The sequence below is a fragment of the Labeo rohita genome, chromosome 12, assembly GCF_022985175.1.
Source record: "Labeo rohita strain BAU-BD-2019 chromosome 12, IGBB_LRoh.1.0, whole genome shotgun sequence".
Classification (NCBI taxonomy): domain Eukaryota; kingdom Metazoa; phylum Chordata; class Actinopteri; order Cypriniformes; family Cyprinidae; genus Labeo; species Labeo rohita.
The window spans coordinates 21745514-21763372 of record NC_066880.1 but is presented as its reverse complement, the minus strand read 5'-3'; the positions used below and the strand labels follow the sequence as shown (position 1 = coordinate 21763372).

At 41.6% G+C, this 17859-nt stretch overlaps 1 protein-coding gene across 3 annotated transcripts in view; it reads left to right on the top strand.

Moving 5' to 3' along the window:
* The first annotated feature begins 663 nt into the window (after window positions 1-663).
* Window positions 664-17859, top strand: part of kcnh4b (potassium voltage-gated channel, subfamily H (eag-related), member 4b) — a 43695-nt gene continuing 26499 nt past the window's right edge. For all 3 annotated transcript variants that reach the window (XM_051124629.1, XM_051124626.1, XM_051124627.1), the window contains exons 1-2: window positions 664-1159; window positions 8395-8628. In XM_051124629.1, the coding sequence (XP_050980586.1) occupies window positions 1084-1159; window positions 8395-8628 (310 nt within the window). In that variant the 5' untranslated portion in view covers window positions 664-1083. The remainder of the gene's footprint in view (window positions 1160-8394; window positions 8629-17859) is intronic.

The window sequence follows — 17859 nt, the reverse complement described above, 5'->3', positions numbered from 1 at the left end:
CTTTGCATCCTATTGACCACAGAATTCTCTGGGATAGGCTTAAAAATTATGCTGCAATGAGTGTAATTGCATTGGTATCATTCAAATCATATTTTTTGAATGTTATTCTTTTTTAGCAGTAAATGAAAAGTCGTCATACTGATCACATGTTTGGTATGGAACACCACAAGGCTCAGTACTAGGACCATTGCTTTTCACCGTGTACATGCTACACTTGGGAGACATCATCATTATATCATATCATTGTTTTTGAATGCATATTTGAAAAACAAAAATGGATTTTAATTACTGGACCAAACCCGTATACACATAATGACCTGCTTAACACTTGATGGATGGTCTGTCAAGTCGTTGTCATCAGTCAAGAACCTGGGTGTGTTATTTGATAGGGATTTGTCATTTGAAAGCCACATTCTTAAAAACTGTTTTTCCATCTGAAAAATATCTATAACGTATGCTCTCAAAGTCAAATGCAGAACATTAGTTCATGTATTTATGACCAGTGACAGCTTTTGTAACTTTTTTTTCTCCTGAGAGTGTAGGTATATGTGAACATGCATATCTCAGATAGATTTCTTTCAAGAATGTGTGTGCACTCTCATTGGCTGATAAGAACTGGAGGAAATGAATAGTGGGTGTGGATAAAGAGAGAAAGAGCCAGAGAAGGAGGGGTGAAGACAAATGTAACTGTCTCTGTCGCTCTGCCACACTGTTACAGAACAACAAATCCACGCCGTTCTGGAGATGCACATCTTGTGGATTCTCCTCTGTTGTGCAGGTGTGAGCTGAGACAGACCTACTAGAAAAGAGAAGAAAACAAGTGGAAGTTGGTTTCACTGTATGCACTGCCACTGACAAGGAAGGAGATTTGTTTGTTTCTTGATCATACATCAACTGGACTCCAAAAGCTGAGGAAGTATACAGTGGGGAGTAATCTTTTGGGGATGTTTACTCTTTTAGGATGCGTTCACTCAGCCATACCTCACATTTTCCCTGGCCGCCCTTTCATTGGGATGTAGTGAGGATTGATGGTTCATACAGACTTTCCCCCTAAACATCTGCTGACTCTGGAAACCTGGCATCATGCCAGTGATGAAGGGGCTGCTAGCACCCCAGAACACCTTCCTGGACACAATCGCGACTCGTTTCGATGGCACTCGTAAGTACTCCCACAAATACACACACCAAACCTACAAGAGAGAGAATGCACAAGATGAAAATGCACAGTTTTTAAGGTACCCTGGAGGTGAAGGATTTTCATGTCTATATCATCACCTGCACCAAATGAATGTGAAAAAATTCTGGCTTATTTTAAACAGATTCCTTGAAAACTCCATCTTTAATCTTTCTTCTTCTACTATCATAGAGTCTTGCTAAACAACCCAGTTAAACAATTAACATCTGGGTAAATGAGGTTTGATGCTACCACAGTTATGCGAAAGCACACATTAAGTATAGACTGTGTGCATGCATCTACATTTATGTACTTGTATATTACTGGCCTAAGAAGTTACTTAATCTGTCATAAATAATTTCCAGTCTTAAATAATTCTCTGCATTCCCATAACTCAAATAACATTGCGCTAGTGATGCCAAGGTCATGGATTCTGTCCCAGGGGATTACATGAACTGACAAAAGTAAATGTATCTTTTTTTGTAGTGTACAGTATGTGGTATGGTAACTTATAGTTAATAAAAAAAGCAGTTTTTCAACATACCATTTTCTGTAAAAAGTACATTTTTTTTACAGATATAGGTTACATTTTTACACTTAGGGATGGCTGGATCAATTTGTGATTTTACTGTTTATTTAACAGCAAAGTTAAGGCATATTGTAAGCTTTAAAGTAAAAATAATTAACTGTTAATAAATATTATTCAAATAAATGATTCAACAATGCTGTGATAAAACATTTCTATATGTACTGTAGTTCTGTACCACTATTATACATTATGCTGATTACTGTAAATCAATGTATGTACAGTATATATGTGCTGTATCCTGTCCTGCAGGTTATTACATGTAGTGTCTGTTTGTTCCTGTTTTATCATGGGAGATAAATCTCGTGTTTTGTAGTAGCAATAGCGCTCTCATGGCATAAGTCTTCGAGACATGTGAGTGTCTCATGGGAAGAGGGATTGTCAAGGGACAAAGCTGTTTGTGTTCATGCAATCCTTTTACCATGACTTAACAAGAACCTTCTTAAGCCACTAGTCAATTTACATTAATAATAATAAAACCAAGAAGTGAATTTTACTATATTGCATTGAAATATCTATGTCTAATGGCTTCAGCATCACAACACAAAATACAGTCATTAATCAAAACACAGTTTGACACAATTCAGCATGACACAGATCTCAAGAAATGTAATAACAATATTATTTTATAACAGTATTCATATTAATACACAAAACATAAGCAGCACAACACACATCTGAAGATACAAAAACTACAATAAAATTCTCCTATCTGTGCTTTCTTACTAGTAATGAAGAAAATCCTTTACACAGCTTACAAACATAATCTCTTCTGTTAGATAACATCTCTCACACAAACACACAACAGCATGCACATTCACAGCTTCATATTTAACAATATGCTGTCTTGCAAGATATACATAACCTAAAGACATAATTAATAAAGCTCCAGATTTATAAAACACAATTAATGAACATTTTAAAAAAATATTTAATCACTGGTATTGCTGCAATACTGCTCACATTTTTAATGTGATGACGTGAGTGCTGGTAAAAAGTGAAGCTTTGAAGCTTTGGTGGTCACGCTGGAGAATTTGAGACAGAAGATAGCGTTTGAGAAGTGGCTATTAGGACTATTCAGACTTTTCCTATGAGTGTGCCAAATTTTACAACTTTTTACCACACTGCTCTATCAGCTGCCATTTTCTCTAAGCCAGAAGAAGATGTTTATTTGCTTGTGGATTCATTTGTTTTTTTTCCCACCCATTTTACTTGAAGTTAACATTCTGTTTGATTTTGACATCATGAGAAAGGTAATGTCAATAATGTCTTAATTGGTTTAGGATGAACAGTTTAGAGACGTTTGATGTTAACTTCTCCTCTGAGACACAGGATCTTTCTTTGCAATGCTGGATGCTTCTGGGTAACAGAGCACTAGTGTACTAATGGCCCAAAATAGCTGCCCTCTTGTTGCCGTAGAGACCAGCTTTCCTGTGCAGTAGTCGCAATGATGATACTGGGTGAAGCTGAGCTTCTGGTACTAACTGGTGACTTATTGGAAGAATTTTGGAATACCTATGGAGAAAACATGATTTACTATGACTGATTGCAGATAAATCCTGAACATTTTACTTGTATTGTTTATAACCTTTATTTTATAAGCCTACTGTACATACTGTAGATAGAGCTAGTTGTCATGCAGTTTTACTCTAGTGAGTATTTCTCAGGATAGTTTTATTTTTGAAAGTCCATTTTTGTATAGTCATGTACATTGCTCTTGGCTACAGATTGTGGTAGTATACAGTTGTGGTAGTATATACAGTCGTGGCCAAAAATATTGGCACCCTTGCAATTCTGTCAGAAAATGCAACACTTCTCTCAGAAAATTGCTCCAGTTTCAAATTTTTTGGTATTCACATGCTTATTGTTTTTTGTTTGCACTGCATCAACACAAAAAAAAAAAAAAAAAAAAACACTGGACAAAATTATTGGCACCCTTAACTTAATATTTGGTAGCACCCCCTTTGGAAAAAAAATAACTGAAATCAATCGCTTCCTGTAACCATGAATGAGTTTCTTACACCTCTCTACTGGAATTTTGGACCACTTTTCTTTTGCAAACTGCTCCAGGTCATTCAGATTTGAAGGATGCCTTCTCCCAACTGCTGTTTTGAGATCTCTCCACAGGTGGGATTCAGATCTGGACTCATTGCTGGCCATTTCAGAACTATCCAGCGCTTTGTTTGTAACCATTTCTGGGTGCTTTTTGAACCTCCACCATGTTTGACTGTAGGGAATGTGTTCTTTTCTTTGAAGGCCTCATTTCTTTTTTTGTAAACATTGCCATGATGTCCTTTACCAAAAAGCTCTACTTTTGTCTCATCTGTCCACAGTACGTTCTCCCAGAAAGACTGTGGTGTTGTCACATAAGTTTTGGCAAACTCCAGTCTTGCTTTTTTATGCCTTTGTGTCAGTAGTGGTGTTCTCCTGGGTCTCCTACCATAGCCTCCCTTTTCATTCAGATAGCGACAGATAGTGCGAGTTGACACTGTTGCACCCTGTGTCTGCAGATAAGCTTAAATTTGTTTGGAAGTTAATCAGGGATTTTTATCCACTCAATTCAAACAATCCTTCATCGTAATTTTTCCAGGGAACTTAGCTACAGTGCCATGGGCTGTAAACCTCTTGATGTTAATGCGCACAGTGGACACAGGAACATTAAGATCTCTGGAGATGGACTTGTAGCCTTGAGATTGTCCATGTTTTTCCACAGTTTTTTCTCTCAAATCCACAGACAACATTTTTTACACTTCATTCTTTTCTCCATGCTCAGTGTGACACACAACACAAAGGTTGAGTCAACTTTTCTCTATTTTAACTGGTTGCAGGTGTGATTACTATATTGCCAATACCTGTTACTTGCCACAGGTGTGTCTAAATACAAATTACAGGAGCATCACATGCTTGAAAAGCAATTATTTCTTAAAATTTTGACAAGGTGCAAATAATTTTGTAATGGTATGTGTGAAATTTTATCAAGTTTGACTTTTCTTCTCTGTTTTTTTGTGTTGTTTTAGTACAAACAAAAACAATAAGCATGTGAATACCAAAACATTTGCAATTGGAGCAATTTTCTGAGAGAAGTGTTGCATTTCCTGACAGAATTGCAAGGGTGCAGATATTTTTGGCCATGACTGTATATACTATAATTGTATTGTGGCTACACCCCAAAATAAATATATAAAATAAATAAATAACTTTTTCTTGTAAGCTGGATAAATATTGCTGACCCTCTTAGTATATTTAAATATATACAAACCCTAGTGAAAAATAAATATTCTAAAATGTATTTAAAATACTTTTATTTCATGCAAAGTATACTACAAATACATTTATATATTATGTACTTAATGCACTTTAATTGTGTGGAAGTAGTGCTGAAGTTCAAGTAAGTTCATCTAAAGCTATAAGTATATTTGATTGTGCTAATATACTTTAGGTACACTTTAAATATTTAACATTTAAAAACTGATATTATTTAAATATCATAAATGAATAAATAAATTAAAAAAAAATTACTAGGGAATGTATGTATTTAAAAAGATTTGGTGATCCTAAATGTCAAGCCAGGACAGATGTGAATAACAATTTTAGCAAACCTGCATCACTCATTTGCCCTGCTTCAGACACCCTACTGCTGAAATTGAGCAGTGCTCAATCTGCCAGTAAATATCTGCCAAAAAATGTAGAAGAACTGTTGAGAATCCGTTGTGTGCAACAGAAAAAAGGCAGGCAATCATTTTTGTTCACAAAAGATTCGAAATCAAAAATATAGAGCATCTATCAGTCTTAAAAGCACTATTTTTGTAAATTTCCAGAAGTCATGCTGCAGTATGTACATCATCAGTATTGTTACAAAAACAAAATAGGACAATAAATTACTTAATATTGAGCAGATCATTTGAGCAGCAGAACATTTTTGATAAATTAAACTTTCTGAAGGGTCAATTCAGCTTTAAGTTGGTTTCCTCCACAAGGAACAAATTACACCCAAAAATCACATTGTTTTAAGCCACCCCTGGCTAGCCCTCCACGATCCTAAGAGACATAAGGACAGCCAGTGATCCAGTCACTGTTTCACTCACTGCCTCTAACAGTCATGTTGACCTACCGACATTGTCAAATCCCATATATACCATCCCTCAGGTACTTGAAGCTCTAAAAAAGATGAGATGTGCCAAAATCCTTCCAAACTTAGAATTGAGAAGTACATATAACCTCACCCAAATCTGCCCTGGTGACGAGTGGAAGACAGCCTTTACAACACATGCTGATCACATTAAATACTGAGTCATGCAGTATGGCCTAGTCCTGAAATGTCTTTTCTCACATCAACTGTACAGTATGTCAAAGCAGAAAAGTGTGAATTTCACAAAACTACATTCTTGGGCTATGTACTCAGTCCTAAGGCATGGAGGTTACTGCTGTCAGTGGCCACAGTCTCAAACTAAAAAGGATTTCTAACTTTCCTAAGATTTGAACATTTCTACAGACACTACATACATAATTAAAGTGCCGCTACAGTCTTCCACACTCTCAAGCACCAATTCACTTTAGCTAAAGCCTGGAAAACAGCAAGCCAACAGATGGCAGTTGGGGCAATGTTGGGTGGTTTTTGAGAATCGGTCGGCTTTCTTTTTTTCAGTGTTCCACAACGTTGGTTCTAGTCAGATGCCATCAGCTGTTTTTCGGCCAGTTCTGCAAGTCAAATAGGTGGTGCTGCTTTCAGTTTTCTTGTTTAAATGCCAAATACAGACTACTGACACCTGCTGGTATGGGAGAGTTATGTTCTCTCACACAAGTGCAGAGCATATGTGCTAGTTGGCCATCGGCATCAGATGTAGGGCTTGAGCTGTACTTTTGCAAAGACAAGGTGATTCAACAAATCTTAACCCTTGTGTCTTCTCATCTCGTAAGTTCTCCCATGGTAAGCTGAACTATCACGTCAGAGATAAGAAGCTACTCAGTGATCTGGTTTTGTCCCTGTTGACCAGGGCTGGGCAAGTTCGATCCTGGAGGGCCACTGTCTTGCAGAGTTTAGCTCCAACCCTAAACAAACACACCTGCCTGTGGCTTTCTTGTGATCTTGAACAGAGATTTTCTTACTATAGGGAGATGAGAGGATCTGTATTACTTATTGGAGAAAGTGTAAAAGCTAACTTGGATCACGTGTCCCTTAATAACCAATCACATTACAGCCTTGACGTCATTGAATTTCAGTCTGAGTTGTGCGACATTGGACCATTTTCACAAGCCTGTGATGACGCGTTTCAACGGTCATCATCACCTATATCTTTTAAAGTTTTTTATATTTTGATTTTTAAAAATATGTATGTACATTTATAACACTATAGTTTGTATTATATCACCTTTTCATCAAGTTACAAAAAAACTAGTTAACGCTATGCCAGGGTGTTTCTAATGCTGCATCTGTGGGAGGGACGGTAAATTTGACATTGTTCTCTCTTCTGACTGCCGATATCAGTCTAGCTCAGTTTTTTTCCTTTGATTGAAAGTCGTGACTATTCACTATTGTGTAGTTTTTCTTTTGGTATTTGAGCAAATGGGAAAGCAAAAAATATATCTGTGGTACTCTCCCATTCGCTGCTCTTGGATTTTACCCAACTATGACGACTTCCGCTATGAGAAACTCGGAAATGTGAGAAAGAATTCCAGAATCCAGAAATGCATCTAACAAGTTCATCCACTGCGTCTCGCAGCACAAAGCACTGTAAAGGTCCTTGTACACTGAGTTCACAGAAATTAGTGGCCATCTTTATAATATGTGGCTCCAGTAAGGCTAGCAAAGCATCAAAGCTTACTGACATTCTGAAGTAGAATCGCCCGGGATAATCCCGCAGCTCCTTAAGGAGGTGCACACAAAAAGTATTCTCTCCTTCCTCTCTATATCTTATAATTGGATGGATCCAATATGTCCTTTCTTTTTCTCTTTTTAAGAAGAGCATAGACAATAAAATAATCCTCACTGCTTGAAGATTCCATTTTGTATTGTTTTGCGGATTTTTTTGCAAAGAATGAGTTAATACACATCGGACTCAGTGTGCAAGGTTTCTGTGCGTGCCAAATTTTTAGAATGATGAATATCATTCATCTTGTGTAGTGTAGCTGTTTATTCAGCCTCTAATCCATTGACATCCATTAAAAAAACAGCCTCTAGTCTCCTTTCCCACGTACTGCCAGACCGGAGGCGTTAGCTTTAGCCGTTACACCTTTCTGGCTAATGGTTGCAGGCTTGCCTTCTGTCGGTTCTTGAAGACACCGATTAGATTGTTCAGGTGTGTTTGATTAGGGTTGGAGCTAAACCAAAGAAATCCAATAGATTCACACTTCTATAACACCCCCAAATTTCTTTGGACTATAGGGTAGCTGTAAGTTAACACATACTTCATATTTGGTGTAATGTATACAAAAAGTATAAAGCATATAAAAAGTATATTTTTATACATTGAAATGTTATACGTTATGACACACGAGCCAAGTTCAAAAACTGCAAAGTGTATCAATTTGAAAATGATGAATCAGTACAGCAACAACACTGCACAAAACACAATACTTACAACTAGCTTTGAATGTCTTTCACAGTAATAACCCTGATCTCTCTTCTGTCCCATAGACAGCAACTTCCTCCTTGGGAATGCTCAGGGTCACCGTGGCTATCCCATTGTCTACTGTTCTGATGGATTCTGTGAGTTGACGGGGTTTGGACGAACAGAGGTGATGCAGAAGAACTGCAGCTGTCATTTCCTATATGGCTCGGGCACTAGTGAGCAGGTTACTCAGGGTGTGGAAAAAGCACTGGAGAGCAAGGAAGAGTACCAGGCTGAGGTGCAGTTCTACAAGAAGAATGGTAATAATACTCTAGTACTCTAGGAGTCTTATTGTACAGTACTCATAATGCAAGGGGCTGAGAGAAGGGGACTTTAACAGTTAATTTAATACTGGGGTAAAATCCTGGTGTAGACTGTAAGGAATTTCCAAGAATTGAGTTCCCTTACATCAGTGGCTTTCAATTCTCAAAACTGCCCTAGCTCTGCACATTTTTATCTGACAGAAATAACAGCACTCTTCTAGTAAGCTGATGATCTAAATCAGGTGTGTTAGATATTAAGGACATACAAAATGTGCAGTGCCGGGGGGGGGTCGTATGGAAATGGGAACCACTGCCCTACTTTATCTACAGTATGTCACTACTGTGACTTTGAGCAAAGCACTGTACTGCATTTTGCTGTAGTGTCTGTGCTATAATATAGATTTGTAATTACTATTGTTGTAAATACTTATTGTGATTTGTAACACAAATTGATTCCAGATTGAATAACTTTGTGACAAACATGCTGTTTTCCTGTTTACTATATCGTAAAGCTGCTTTGAAACAATCTGTGCTGTATAAAGCGCTGCATTAATACAACTGACTTGACTTGATTTTTACATTTTCTAAATAAAATGAGTAGTGTTAGCTAATTTTGTCTATACAATAGATGTTCTGGGTGTTTGCCCTGGCATTGCTATGCAGTTGCTGGGGTATTTTAGACCTTTTCTATTTTAGCAATGTCAAGTAAGATTTATTTGTATAGCATTTTTCTCAATACACATGGTTTTAAAGCAGCTTTACAGGCTGAATTACTAAATTATGATTGTTATATTTATCACATATTTTCATTAGGGCTGCCAGTTGATTAAATATTCTAATCTAATTAATTACATGATGTGTCAATTAATTACAAAATACATTTGACTGTGAAAATACCCACAATAGATTATTTAAAGCAATTTTGTGTTCAAGTAGTATCAAGTAGACATTACAAACTTTAGCTTTAGAAAGAAATATTTTATTTGATTCAACATAAATTTTATTACACATAAACATTTAGCCTGCAATGGCTTGACGTGAACTATGGAACATAAGAGAAGATAATTTGAGAAACATCTCAGTATTTTTTGTTCCTATAATGAAAGTCATGGTAACCAAAACAGCTTTGTTACCAACAGTCTTCAAAATACTTTCTTTTATGTTCCACAAAAGACAGATCTGAAATGACATGAGGGTGAATAAATTATGAGAGAATTTAAATTTTTGGGGTGAACTATCCCTTTAATGTTTTATTCTTATTAATACTATTATTAGTATTATTGTTATTTAATTAAATTATACTCTAAATAAGAAACTAAATCTGCCAGCAGGTGGCAGTAAATGTCTTCACTCATTTGATTCGATTGGTTCAAAGGGCTGATTCATTCAGGAATTAAGTAAATGGCTGTATTTATGAATGGGCCTTTGAATCATTGATTCACATGATTCGTTCAAAACTCTGATTAATTTAGAAACTAAACACTGCTGTGTTGCCCGGAGACGCGCAACAATTCTGCTATGGCTTCAGAGGTAATATTCTCAGCAAAATTGAGCAAAAACATATAATGTGTTTAAAATAAAGCTTATTTACTGAACTGTTGTATAAAATCTCATTTAAGCTTGTAATAGATCAGGACAAAATCAGCGCTCTTGCTGCCCGTTTGATATTGTGTGATATGGGATATATATAAATATGAAACAAAACAAAACACATATAGAGGCTTTTTTTGCACCAATATCTTGAATTTTAGGGCATAACTGCATTTATGGAGTTGTTGCCCTGTATCATATTTGTCAACAGTCAACTGTATGAAATGTAAGTTAACTGTGTTAAAATATTTTAATTGCGTTATTTTTCATAACAAATTAATTAAGGCGTTAAACTGACAGCCCTAATTTTCATATTAAGTATTCTTATCAGAGAGCTGTTAGAAGATTATTCCATAATTATTTAGTTCTTTAGTCCCCCGTAAGCAAGGCAGAGGTGACTGTGGTGAAAAATCTGGCAAAAAAATAAATAAATAAAAATAAAAAATAAAAACATGAGAAAAACAGGCTACAGTGAAGGTTAGTTTTAGAGTCAAACATAATGCCAGACATAGCTAGATATGTTACTAAATTATATTTGAACTGTAATCCCTTTATGTGTCTTTAAGGTTTGCCCTAGATTTACAGATGAGGTGTGATTTACAGATGACAGTGTAGGAGTGACAGATGCCAATGTAGAGACAATAAAATGGGGCTGATGTTATCATGTTTCCTAAGAAATCCTAGAAAGCACTCTACCTGCTGCATTTTGAACCAGCCAGAGCTTATTTATAGAGCCTGCAGGACACCCACTCAATAAAGCATTAGAATAGTCCAGTGTTGAGGTCATAAATGCATGAATAATTTTTCAGCATTAAAAACAGCATATGGCCATAGCTGGGTAATGTAATCACTTTTAAGGTGAAAGAAGACTGCTCTATAAACACTGGCAATGTGATTAATTTGATGATTCATTCATCATCAAAAAACAGACTGATATTAAACATAAACCCCAGCTCCATCATTTTCCAATTTAGCAGAGTGCATTAGAGATAATTAAAGCTGGAAGGCTAGTAATTTCTTTCTTTTGAATTCTAAACAGAGGATTTAATTATTGGACCAAACACTTCCAAATATGAGTTGTTATAATATAATTAGTTGCTCAATCATGGTTCCCCTTCAGTCGTTTCACTACGACGTTACATATGGGAACTCGCTTGAGAGTCCAATCATCTCCAAGCCTTATTCAAAAGGCCAATGAACATTCATGAACATTGGCGAGTGGTATTTGCATGCCGAGCCACTCCCCCGTATATACGGGTATATAAGATGGCGGCGTGCAACCACTCATTCAGACTTTTTGCTTTGGAGCCTCGTTTCCTGAGCCGAAAATAAAAGAAAAAGAGTTCCTGAGTTGCCACTCTCTCTGCTGGCGTGCTGCCAAACAACTGAAAGAGCTTCATCTAAAAGAGCGTTTGGCAGCCGCCAGCATAATCCTGCGGGCTGCCGTTTTCACGGCACTTACGAGCCTCCCGCATTCCAGCGAGCCTGCCCGTTTGAGTGCACAGTTGTGCCGCGGTTCCTCCCTGGGCGGACCGGGATTTCAAAAGAGTGAATTTCTCACGGCTGTCGAGGACATCTTCCCGGTATGTCTCTCCGGCCGTGCGCTTCCGGGTGCGGTAGTTTCCTCGCCTCTTTGGACGGACCTGATCGCTGTCTCACGTGCCTGGGCTGAGAGCACGCTGAGGCAGCGTTCACGGATGGTACATGCGTTCATTGCGAACGTATGTCCATGGCTGCGTTAAAGTCCCGCCGCTCATTCATGAGTAGGCACCCCTTGTTGTCCTCCCGCGGTAAGTCGTTGAGCCGTCAAGGTTTTTCGGCTGCCGCGGCGAGGCACTTGGGGGACATTCAGGTGACTGTGCAGAATGTTCCGTCGGCCCCCAAAGCCCCGCGGACTTCTGCGTCACCGCGCAGTCCCGTTGAGCTGCCAGAGCAGTATACCTCCCGTACAGTGGGCTGGGTATCTCCTTTGGCGCTCCCCAGGAGATCGAGATGTCTGCTGCAGCATCAGAGGGAAAGTCTGCGGTTGCCGCCCCGTCTGAGACGGATGCTGAACTGTCGGCTATGCTCCTCCGAGCCGCCAAGGAGATCGGTCTAATTAATTACATGATGTGTCAATTAATTACAAAATACATTTGACTGTGAAAATACCCACAATAGATTATTTAAAGCAATTTTGTGTTCAAGTAGTATCAAGTAGACATTACAAACTTTAGCTTTAGAAAGAAATATTTTATTTGATTCAACATAAATTTTATTACACATAAACATTTAGCCTGCAATGGCTTGACGTGAACTATGGAACATAAGAGAAGATAATTTGAGAAACATCTCAGTATTTTTTGTTCCTATAATGAAAGTCATGGTAACCAAAACAGCTTTGTTACCAACAGTCTTCAAAATACTTTCTTTTATGTTCCACAAAAGACAGATCTGAAATGACATGAGGGTGAATAAATTATGAGAGAATTTAAATTTTTGGGGTGAACTATCCCTTTAATGTTTTATTCTTATTAATACTATTATTAGTATTATTGTTATTTAATTAAATTATACTCTAAATAAGAAACTAAATCTGCCAGCAGGTGGCAGTAAATGTCTTCACTCATTTGATTCGATTGGTTCAAAGGGCTGATTCATTCAGGAATTAAGTAAATGGCTGTATTTATGAATGGGCCTTTGAATCATTGATTCACATGATTCGTTCAAAACTCTGATTAATTTAGAAACTAAACACTGCTGTGTTGCCCGGAGACGCGCAACAATTCTGCTATGGCTTCAGAGGTAATATTCTCAGCAAAATTGAGCAAAAACATATAATGTGTTTAAAATATAACACAATATCAGCTTATTTACTGAACTGTTGTATAAAATCTCATTTAAGCTTGTAATAGATCAGGACAAAATCAGCGCTCTTGCTGCCCGTTTGATATTGTGTGATATGGGATATATATAAATATGAAACAAAACAAAACACATATAGAGGCTTTTTTTGCACCAATATCTTGAATTTTAGGGCATAACTGCATTTATGGAGTTGTTGCCCTGTATCATATTTGTCAACAGTCAACTGTATGAAATGTAAGTTAACTGTGTTAAAATATTTTAATTGCGTTATTTTTCATAACAAATTAATTAAGGCGTTAAACTGACAGCCCTAATTTTCATATTAAGTATTCTTATCAGAGAGCTGTTAGAAGATTATTCCATAATTATTTAGTTCTTTAGTCCCCCGTAAGCAAGGCAGAGGTGACTGTGGTGAAAAATCTGGCAAAAAAATAAATAAATAAAAATAAAAAATAAAAACATGAGAAAAACAGGCTACAGTGAAGGTTAGTTTTAGAGTCAAACATAATGCCAGACATAGCTAGATATGTTACTAAATTATATTTGAACTGTAATCCCTTTATGTGTCTTTAAGGTTTGCCCTAGATTTACAGATGAGGTGTGATTTACAGATGACAGTGTAGGAGTGACAGATGCCAATGTAGAGACAATAAAATGGGGCTGATGTTATCATGTTTCCTAAGAAATCCTAGAAAGCACTCTACCTGCTGCATTTTGAACCAGCCAGAGCTTATTTATAGAGCCTGCAGGACACCCACTCAATAAAGCATTAGAATAGTCCAGTGTTGAGGTCATAAATGCATGAATAATTTTTCAGCATTAAAAACAGCATATGGCCATAGCTGGGTAATGTAATCACTTTTAAGGTGAAAGAAGACTGCTCTATAAACACTGGCAATGTGATTAATTTGATGATTCATTCATCATCAAAAAACAGACTGATATTAAACATAAACCCCAGCTCCATCATTTTCCAATTTAGCAGAGTGCATTAGAGATAATTAAAGCTGGAAGGCTAGTAATTTCTTTCTTTTGAATTCTAAACAGAGAATTTAATTATTGGACCAAACACTTCCAAATATGAGTTGTTATAATATAATTAGTTGCTCAATCATGGTTCCCCTTCAGTCGTTTCACTACGACGTTACATATGGGAACTCGCTTGAGAGTCCAATCATCTCCAAGCCTTATTCAAAAGGCCAATGAACATTCATGAACATTGGCGAGTGGTATTTGCATGCCGAGCCACTCCCGTATATACGGGTATATAAGATGGCGGCGTGCAACCACTCATTCAGACTTTTTGCTTTGGAGCCTCGTTTCCTGAGCCGAAAATAAAAGAAAAAGAGTTCCTGAGTTGCCACTCTCTCTGCTGGTGTGCTGCCAAACAACTGAAAGAGCTTCATCTAAAAGAGCGTTTGGCAGCCGCCAGCATAATCCTGCGGGCTGCCGTTTTCACGGCACTTACGAGCCTCCCGCATTCCAGCGAGCCTGCCCGTTTGAGTGCACAGTTGTGCCGCGGTTCCTCCCTGGGCGGACCGGGATTTCAAAAGAGTGAATTTCTCACGGCTGTCGAGGACATCTTCCCGGTATGTCTCTCCGGCCGTGCGCTTCCGGGTGCGGTAGTTTCCTCGCCTCTTTGGACGGACATGATCGTTGTCTCACGTGCCTGGGCCGAGAGCACGCTGAGGCAGCGTTCACGGATGGTACATGCGTTCATTGCGAACGTATGTCCATGGCTGCGTTAAAGTCCCGCCGCTCATTCATGAGTAGGCACCCCTTGTTGTCCTCCCGCGGTAAGTCGTTGAGCCGTCAAGGTTTTTCGGCTGCCGCGGCGAGGCACTTGGGGGACATTCAGGTGACTGTGCAGAATGTTCCGTCGGCCCCCAAAGCCCCGCGGACTTCTGCGTCACCGCGCAGTCCCGTTGAGCTGCCAGAGCAGTATACCTCCCCGTACAGTGGGCTGGGTATCTCCTTTGGCGCTCCCCAGGAGATCGAGATGTCTGCTGCAGCATCAGAGGGAAAGTCTGCGGTTGCCGCCCCGTCTGAGACGGATGCTGAACTGTCGGCTATGCTCCTCCGAGCCGCCAAGGAGATCGGTCTGGAGGTGCCCAAAACACCTCCGGCCGATCCCTCTAGGCTGGATGATTGGTTTCTGGGGAGGGCTCCCGCGGCACCGCCGCGCTCTCCCCCAGTGCCTTTCTTCCCGGAGGTGCATGAGGAGCTGGTGAGGACTTGGCGAGCCCTGCACTCTTCTCGTCCACGTCCCAGCTCCTCTCCCCTCGCCTCTCTCGACGGCGGTGCAGCCCGGGGTTATGAGGCGGTCCCTCAGGTCGAGCGCGCTGTCGCGGTGCATCTATGCCCGCCCGGCGCTGCCACCTGGCGGGATCGGCCCCATCTCCCCTCCAGGGCGTGTGAGTTCTCGTCCGCTCTCGCGGGCCGGACTTACCACGCCGCTGGACAGGCTGCCACCGCCTTGCACGCCATGGCCACCTTACAGGTGTACCAGGCCAAGGTGTTGAAACACCTGCACGAGAGGGGTTCTGACCAGGGTGCAATGGAGGAACTCCGCGCCGCCACCGACTTCGCCCTCCGGGCTACGAAGGTGACGGCGCGTTCCCTTGGTCAGGTGATGTCCACCATAGTGGTCCAGGAGCGACATCTATGGCTGACCCTGGCCCAGATGGCAGATGTCGACAAATCACGGTTTCTCAACGCTCCTATCTCCCAGGGCGGCCTATTCGGCGACACCGTCGAGGACTTCGCCCAGCAGTTCTCGGCGGTTCAAAAGCAGACGGAGGAGATTAAACACATCCTGCCCCGCCGCGACATTCCAAACAACCAGCTCCGTCCCCTGCTGAGGTACATGACACCAGATTGGCAGCCCGACGTCGAGCTGGCTGTGGGAGAGCAGCGCCGCCCGCGTCTCAGGGACCGGTCACCCGCAAAGATCTGCGAAGTGTCCCTGGGCAACCCGGAGGTGGAGAGAATCGCTCTTGGGGGGATGACAACATCAACGTCCCCACTTCCGGTGGAGGGCCGGGAGCTGTCACAGAAAGAGTCAATTCTCTCACCTCCGGGGTTCAGGCCCCGAGTTCCATCTTTGAGCAGCGCCCAAGAAGTGTCTCCTCGGATTCGGACTCGGAACCTGATGTCGCCAGCGCGGGAACCAGGGAAGAAGGTAAGCGCTGCCCAGTGCAGTCTGACTTTTCTCCAGGACGTTCTTCCTTCTGGGATCAGTCCCCTTCCCCTTCCCCCCCAGGCTGCCCCACTGCGGTCACGTCGGTCAACGTCCCTTTGATACCACTGGCGACCAGGCTGGGAGCCTGGCTTCAGCTTCCCAGCCCCTCGCGATGGTTGATTCGGACGGTACGTCTTGGCTATGTGATTCAGTTCGCCAGGCGTCCGCCCAGGTACAGAGGCGTCCTTTCCACTTCTGGGACACACATGCCGCTGTGCTTCGTGCGGAGGTTGCAGTCCTACTGGCGAAGGACGCAATCGAGCCTGTCCCTCCAGCCGAGATGAAGTCAGGGTTTTACAGTCCTTACTTCATCGTGCCCAAAAAGAGCGGTGGGTTAAGACCCATCCTGGATCTTCGAGCCCTGAATCGGTCCCTTCTCAGGCTGCCGTTCAAGATGCTCACGACGAAGCGCATGCTAACATGCATTCGTCCCCAGGATTGGTTCGCAGCCATCGACCTGAAGGACGCGTACTTTCACGTCTCGATCCTGCCTCGACACAGACCCTTCCTACGGTTTGCTTTCGAGGGTTGAGCGTATCAGTACAAAGTGCTTCCATTTGGCCTCTCCCTCTCTCCCTGTGTCTTTGCGAAAGTCGCGGAGGCTGCCCTGTCCCCTCTTTGGCAGACGGGCATTCGCATCCTCAACTATCTCGACGACTGGCTTCTCATAGCTCACTCGCGAGATCTGTTGTGCGAACAGAGGGACTTGGTGCTCCGGCACCTCAGCCATGTGGGCCTTCAGGTCAACCGAGAGAAGAGCAAACTCTCCCCAGTGCAGAGGATCTCTTTTCTCGGTGTGGAGCTGGACTCGGTCAGTATGACAGCCCGCCTCACCAACGAGCGCGCGCAGTCAGTGCTGAAGTGTCTGGAGTCATTCAGACACAAAACAGCGGTCCCTCTCAAAACATTTCAGAGGCTCCTGGGGCATATGGCAGCCGCAGCCGCAGTAACGCCGCTCGGCCTGCTTCATATGAGACCGCTTCAGCGCTGGTTACATGATCGAGTCCCGAGATGGGCATGGCACCGTGGCACACTCCGGATTGGCGTTTCCCCGCAGTGTCGCCGCCTGTTCAGCCCGTGGTCAGACCCGGCCTTCCTTCAGGCCGGAGTCCCCCTGGGACAAGTCTCCAGGCATCTTGCGGTATACACGGATGTCTCTTCCACGGGTTGGGGTGCTGTATGCAACGGGCAAGCAGCATCGGGCTCCTGGACAGGACCTCGACTGCAATGGCATATCAATTGCCTAGAGTTGTTGGCTGTGCTTCTGGCCCTTCGTCACTTCCGACCGACGTTGCGTCACAAGCACGTGCTTGTTCGCACCGACAGCACGGCGACTGTAGCCTACATCAACCGTCAGGGTGGTCTACGCTCCCGTCGCATGTCACAACTCACCCGCCATCTGCTCCTCTGGAGTCAAACGTGGCTGAAATCGCTACGTGCCGTTCACATTCCAGGAGAACTCAACTGTGCAGCCGACCAGCTCTCACGGCAGTCCACCCAGGGGTGCGAGAAGGGTTAATCCCCCCAGGCCGCACCCCGTACCCTCTTGG